The sequence below is a fragment of the Biomphalaria glabrata genome, chromosome 8 (genome assembly GCF_947242115.1).
Source record: "Biomphalaria glabrata chromosome 8, xgBioGlab47.1, whole genome shotgun sequence".
In the NCBI taxonomy this organism is placed as follows: Eukaryota; Metazoa; Mollusca; class Gastropoda; family Planorbidae; genus Biomphalaria; species Biomphalaria glabrata.
The window spans coordinates 2,929,641-2,937,241 of NC_074718.1; the positions used below are offsets into that span (position 1 = coordinate 2,929,641).

At 34.1% G+C, this 7,601-nt stretch overlaps 1 protein-coding gene across 6 annotated transcripts; it reads left to right on the forward strand.

Moving 5' to 3' along the window:
* The first annotated feature begins 1,662 nt into the window (after positions 1-1,662).
* Positions 1,663-7,226, forward strand: LOC106051923 (uncharacterized). Of its 6 annotated transcripts, none has more exons than XM_056038784.1 (4): positions 1,663-1,708; positions 3,570-3,963; positions 5,866-5,931; positions 6,064-7,226. In XM_056038784.1, exons 2-4 carry the CDS (start codon positions 3,891-3,893, stop codon positions 7,029-7,031), a joined length of 1,107 nt encoding a protein of 368 aa, XP_055894759.1. In that variant the 5' UTR covers positions 1,663-1,708; positions 3,570-3,890; the 3' UTR covers positions 7,032-7,226. The 6 variants fall into 6 exon arrangements, with proteins under 6 accessions (XP_055894759.1, XP_055894755.1, XP_055894757.1 ...); XM_056038780.1 differs by having other exon boundaries at positions 1,664-1,708; positions 5,466-5,931; XM_056038782.1 differs by having other exon boundaries at positions 1,664-1,708; positions 3,570-3,778; positions 5,466-5,931.
* Positions 7,227-7,601: the final 375 nt, after the last annotated feature.

Consider the following 7,601-nt stretch of genomic DNA (forward strand, 5'->3'; position numbering starts at 1 on the left):
GTGTGTGTTGCTGGTCTTCAAGATGTAGAATGCTGGGTTCGTGTGTCCTGGAGCTACACTTAACACGTAACAGACACAAATAGTACACACTGACTTGAGTCCGATTTTAGATGACAAATAACGTCTATTAAAGGGCAATAATGCATTGCAAATTCAGGCATTCAGTTCCAAGTCACTGGTTAGATAAGAAATGGCAAGTTGTCTTTCATAGTAGCTGTATAACAGAGAGAGTACAGTACAAATACATCCGCGGGCACAAAATATCACTACTTCTCTAGAATAGAATCTCACTACTAAATCACGTCCTCATCACAGCGGGTAACAAATCAACTTCAATAGCATGTATCCAGCTCTAAGTACAGAAAGCAACTACTAAAAATATGTGTAGCCTACTGTCTCAAGTCCCAAAGACGACTGTTTGCTTCCTCTTTCTATGTCAGAGGTTTCTCGTGCTTTTAACCCTCTTGACCCGAGGTGAACAAATGACATTTAATATGTCAAGCCGTCATCCTCCCCACATTGCTCTATGCCTCAGAAACATGGACAGTGTGCAGAAAACATGCAAAGAAACTGAACCACTTCCACGTGACATGTCTGAGAAAAATACTGAATGTCAAATGGCAAGACAAAATACCTGATACTGTAGTCCTTCGAAGAGCGTGTCTGCAAAGCATCCACACAATCCTGATGCAGTCCCAGCTGCGATGGGCAGGACACGTCTGCATAATGGAAGACCACCGCATCCTAAACGACTCTTGTATGGCCAACTAAGAGAAGGAAAGCGTTCGCAAGGTGGTCAAAGAAAGCGCTTCAGGGACACCCTCAAAGCTTCTCTGAAGGCGTTCAGCATAGACCCAGGCACCTTGGAGACAGAGGCACATGACAGAGCATCATGGCGTCGCGCTGTGAAAACTGGCGCACGGGTTGCTGAGGAAAAAAGAACAACGCTGGCAGAAGAAAAACGCCAGAGAAGAAAAGCAAGGCAAACGACACAGCTGGAATAACCTGCCCAGTGTGCGGCCGAACATTCCGAGCTCACATAGGTCTCACCAGCCACACGAGGAGGCATAGAACCCCAGTGCAAAGCCCTCAGCCCCCTGGATGACAATATGGTCATCATCGAACCACGATGGACGAACTATATAATGTCAAGCGAGACAGTAACAATACTTTAAATACTTTTTATTTTCATTCTTTTGTCTTTTCAACTGTCGTATAAACATGTTATCAAAGCGTCTTAAACCTACATTACGTTTGTTGACAGCTCTATAGAAATTAAATTAAATGTTTCACCAAAACTAAACAATTACAATATTTCACCTTTATTATACGGTTTGAATGTTTCACCTCTATTATATAATTTCAATGTTTCAGCGCAATTATATGGTTTAAATTTTTTCTCTGCATGATGATATGTCAGACCCTGGTGAGAGTCAGCCGGTGCAATAATCCCCCCCCCCCTCAAGTGACGCCACTGGTAATAGATCTATCTGTTATTTATAAGACAATGGATATTAATTTGAATACAGCTCCACTTGTTCACATATAACTCTCTCTCCTAGAGGGCGCTCCACAGTTGAGGAAACTTTCGTTAATATAAAAGAAAAATCGGAAATTTCTTGAATGAGTTTCCGTGTATCTATAAATAGACTTCAAGAAGTTACCAGTAGAAACATACAGAGATTGTTAGATCTATATCTACCTTAAAGTAAGTCAAACAATTATTTAAGTATAAAATAGATAGAACAGAGCGGAAATTGTCGAACAGAGAATCTTGGAACTGATTATTGGATGTATTGATATACATCTAGGCTAGATTCTAGGTCTAGAAATACTAGAATGTAGATTCTAGCTAGATCTAGATTATCATTATTATATTCTAGATCAAAAGTCAAAGTAGATGTCTAGAATAGATCTAAAACTTTCTGAGCAAAATTGATTTTTTTTACAATGAATAAGTTATAAGTTAAATAAGTAAAATCTAAAGTTCTATAGAAACTATAGTATAGAATATAATAGATCTAGATTAGATCTTGTCTAGTTCTCATGTCGTGACATGATCATGATGTCTATCTTTTTCTTTGGCCAACGGCTAACGAGCAGGGTGTCTTGTGGCCAGCACAACGACCAGCCACGTTTACTTTCCCCAACTTAAGTCAGGAACCCATTAAAAGCACATAACCACTTAGCCACCGTGGCCCCTGACTTAAACATTGTAAACTTTGTTTCGTTACAACTTATGTAAATTTAGAGTGCGTTAGTTTACAATTGCTTGTGTCACTGTGTGTGTTTATAATTGCATGTGTGTGTATAAAGTATAAAGTTAGAAGTATAACGCCAATCATGTGGTAAAGAGAAAACTAAATTTGTCCAATAGTAATGTTTAACTCAGTATTTGTTATTATTATTTATTATTTGTGACATACGACTAAAATGTCCTACAAGAAAAATACTCAGACTATAAGAAAAGACACGAAAATACTCAAAATAGAAAAAAGTAAGTAGATTTTTTAATAAACTAATGTTTAGGACTTTGGATGGTCAATAAAACGTCAAGCATGGGAAAAAAAGCATGTCATTTGTTCCTGAAACTAATTTTATTTCTTTTATTTAGGCTTATCTTTTTATAAATCTAGGCACATCTCCAAGCAATGCTCTTATATCAACATGAATATTTTTTTTACAAATGTGCTGACATGATGCATTAGATGAAAGTTTATTTTTAGTTTAGCGATCAGTTCAGAAATAAACTCTAAATACACATACGACTTAGATGTAGGGAGCGGTGTTACGGTCATAACACAGCATGTTGCAAATGACTACTAATTTGAATTTGGGTATTGAGTGGAAGTTATGTAATAAAGGAGAACTGGAAAATAGGAAAAAAATAGAGTTTCAAATATTATGATTACATTCTTTATATGAATATTAAAGTATTTATAACAATAGAGGCTGACATTGTTGGCTTATTTTGAAGAGTCTTATCTCTTAACAAAAATCGTCCAACGTAAAAAGCAAGATCTATGTTGTATAAGTATTGAACTCCTGTCTACTCTGACAGTCGAGGTATTACTGCAAATTACCAGATCTCTACTCTAGATTTATTTGTATTAACTGAGTGAAAGTTGTCTAGCCTAACAAAGCAAATAAATTTTTTATATTTAGCAATAGAAAAACCTAACAAATAAGTAACTCATGGTAAAAAATATGAAACAAAAACAGCAACCTTTTGTTTTAAAGAAACAAACCAGAATGTCCTCAGTAGTGTTTGTTTTTCTTATAGGGCGTCTAAATGGGTCATTATTTTTATAACATCCAAACAAGTTTGTCAGTACATTTACTAGACTTATTACTTTTACTAGACTCAGTATAGTTGTCGACAAAAACTAGGGCTTAAGTAACAGCAGATAGAGTAATAAATCTAGTATTTAACATACCAGTACACTGGTGAGACATACTAATTCAGTTATTCAGAAAAGAAAAAGTTACAAAAATCACATGACAGAAAAAAAATGTCCTATATTTCTTTTAAAGTAAACAACTAAAACTGTCTTCCTTCTATCCCACAGCCTGCATGTTAAACTTATAAAGGCAGCACCAGGGACCAGATTTTTAACGTAAGAAAAATAGTGAATCAAATTTAAGAAACAAATATAAGAGACAGCACCTACCGGAGGCACAAACCAGCGACTTAGAAAACGGCAACTCCACCTACCTGCAACGCAATAGACCATAGAGATAACTATAAAGTATTATTCCAATCTAAAGTATTTCCCCAGTATGTAGGCCTAATTACCACCTAGTAGTCTATCTAGCTGAGCCCCCGACATTTGTCTTTAACAACCATTTCAACAAAGCCAAAGCAGCACCTAGACATATATTACGCAAAAATGGCTCTATGTAACTGTATTTTTTTCAATACGACATGTGGACAACATAAATACACTACATATAGAAGCTTCAGTGAGTATGAGCAATCAAGCTGTGAACTTAAATATAAAATTTTAATGACGGCTGTCATACAAAGTTCTCAAAACAATCAGTTCACATAATTTGCATAATGATTTATGTTTGCATTTAGACCCTGTGTATTTATAAACAAAGGGATATGTAGCTCTTTAATAACTAAATAACATACAAAACAATGCATTCAGTCTTTCCTTCATGCAACTGAGTAAGTACAATCATAGTCCTAGAAGTAGTAACTAACTCTGAGGACAATACTACAATAAAACTTATCTTCTTATCTTATATAATACAGACGTTACTTCAAAAGAAGATGATTACGTCCTACGCGTCATGCATTTAGTCATGCATATTAACCAATGACTTAAATTCTGCCAAGTCACTGGTTTTCCTGGCTAGCTTAGGCAACCCATTCCATGCTCTAATAGCACAGGGAAGAAAGAGTATTTGTACAAATTTGTCCTATCATATGGGACGAGGAATGTGCCTTTATCTTTGTGTCTTTCAGAGTATTTTATTAAATTTTGTTTTTGTATTTGAAGATTATGGTTCAGCGTTTTATGTATAATTGCTACTTTACTTTTGAGTCTTCTGTCCTGAAGGCTTTCTAAATTTAGTGATTTTACTAAAGGTGTTACTCTAGTCAAATGTGAATATTCGTTTGTTATGAATCTCACTGCTCTATTTTGTGTCTGTTCCAGTTAAATTTCTTAGTGTTTTCTTGAGTTGAGGGGTCCCAAACAGAGGATGCATATTCTATTATTGTACACTAAAAAATGTAGATGAAAAATTTTCAACCTATTGTAAAATTTCATGGAAGATGGATGGGAATGTAGACAGGAGAAAAACCCAGGACCATGGTTTCTAGGGAGAGACAACTATAAATGCATACCACACAGTACCAGGCTGCCAGATCTAGATCAAGAATATATCTAGATTTTTAAAATTGGGATAGTTTTGGTCTTATTGTAAATATTGTTAATGTGGAATCCTAGACTTATCTAATTTTTTAAAATTCATATTTCTTTACATTTTATTGTTATTTGACTTTTAATTATTTAATATTTTCTTTTATTACTATATCTAGTTTATTATGTTTTTCACTTATTAAAATTTTTTTTTCTATCTTATGAATTTCTCATTTAGTACTAAAAAAAAAAGGTTTAAAGTCGATTTGAACTCTACTCTAAATTTAAACCTAGACATAGCTACAAAAAGCTTGAGGATTTTTTCATTACGATATAAAATGTTTCACTACTGAAGCAAAAATTTTAATTCCATGTAAATTTACAATAATGTATTTCATTCAGTCTAATTGTAAAATAAATCTTAGTTAAAATAATTTTCAACTATTCATTAAACAATAATCTTTTTTTTTTTCTAGAAATAAAAAATAATATAAAAATTAGATTTTTATGATAATAATTTATTGATGTAAATTTGTTTATATATTAAGAAAAAAAAAGCGACTTTATGTGCATTTTTGTTTGAATTTCCAGAGCAGTACAAACCTTTGTTTTCCTCATGACAACTGTGGACTCAATGGAATAAAAATAGAGTGAACCAATACCTAAGTTAAAAACTATTTTTATGGTGCCATTTATTCATCAAATGTTTTCACTAGAATTAAGCACAATAACTGAGAGAATTTCAACTTCAAGTTGTTGCAAATTTAGATCTATGCTCAACTTTTAGAATGTATAGACTATATTAGAAGTATTTTGTTTAAATTTAAATTTTGTTGCAAAAAAGACTTATATTTAAACTATAGATGTCAGTTTGTCTAGCTCAGACTGATCTAGCAATTTGTTCAAGTCTTAGTAATGAAAATCAAGATACAGGTACCGTTTTGGTTTGTACATGTTTTGATAGAGAATTTTTTTGTATATTACATTTCAGATTCTCATCACTTTACCAGTGACCATTCCAAAGTCCAGTCAGATGATGTTGAAGGTCCACTAATTGGTAACTATTGAGTTTATTTCTTAGTGTGTAAATTGTTGAGATCAACACATGAGATAGACTTGATCTATTTATAGATACATTGTGTACATTGTGTTCTAAACATTGGATCAAGTTTATTTCCCTGTTCTCCAGGTGATCATGAAACTCAGGAGTCAGAAGGTGGAGAAGCTGATCTACACAAATATCTTGTTGGCTGTGAGAAGAATCCAGGTCATAGACAGTTTATACCTGTTGATACATTCACCTTGAAACATTTACCTGAAGACCTTCAAGACAAAGATTTGTATGATTACATCAAAGCTACAGCTGACAAGACAGTTAGAGTGAGTGTTGAAATGTCCAGTCCACACAGACCAGAGTTTTGGCCAAAGACAACTCGACCATATCCATTTTATAACAAGAGTGAGAGAAGAAACTTGAGGACAGGAAGTGGAAGAGTGAGGTATGTATACAAGTTTCAAGATGGAGTCTTACAAGATGGAGGTCCTGGACATACTGACTACACAAAGTGTTGGTGTAGAAAATGTGAAGGTTCAAACTCACCCAGCAATATGTGGTGGGAGTTTTATGTGACCACAGCCACACATGTGGTTTTTGATGACATTGAGGCCAGCCACACGACCTTGAGATTGTTTTATGATAAAGATGAAAGTCCAGTGGTCAGGGTTAATAAGGTCAGTGTTACAGATGTAAACATTGAGTATGACAGGTGTAGGTTGAAATGTGTGACATGTGACAAAAATGTAGGAAATAAACTAATGGAAATGTGGAAACATTTTTTTAATGTCTGGGGGAAAGTCAGGGACAAATACAAAGACTCTAGATCTAATCACAAGTTTACCTTTATAGTGTCACATCCTCATGGATGTTCTAAACAGGTCAGTGTTGGTCACTGGAAGGACAGACTAAAGGTGAGTGAACGTATATCTAAGTTTACTTATACAAATTGTACATGTCCAGGAAGTAGTGGAGCAAATGTCCAGTGTCTAGATTATCATGTCCACTGGACTTGGTTTAATCTTGTCCACAGTGGAAGTTTCAAGCCAGGATTAAATTACAGCGGAGTTATTTATGTCCACCGTGAAGATGTTTTTCTTTGAGAACCCTTGACATTCTGAGCATCAAACTCAAATGGCTCTTTAGTTTTGAGGTAAATACATTTATACTTTTTGGTAAATAACTGTAGATTTGTTCACTAGAATCATTGTGTTTTGGAAAAATAAACAAAAAACAACTTGTTAATGACTTGGTCAACTTTTTTTTTATGTAAATAAAGGATATCTTTAAATTTACAATGTTTTGTTTCCTTTTATATCAATGTTGCTGTTCGTAATTTACATTTACCATAAATTGAAATTTGTTCAAATAGCCTCCAAGAAAAATCGACCAGCATTAAACAATTTACTTGATGTATATGGGTTTGTTTTTTTTTTAATTGTAATAGAAAAAGCAAACATTTTTAAAACAAAAATTGTCAGTGTGGCGATTGTGTTTGTATAGACCATCGTTGACAGCACCTTATAGAACCTTGGTTGTAAGTTGTGAGGATTTCTATGTTTATTTATTGTATTTATTATTATTCCATTGGTTGACTAGGTAAGGCGGGGTGACGGCCCTTGAGTATTATTATTGTTGTTGTTAGAGGCCAGAGTTGTGGAGCCTAGCCGTAC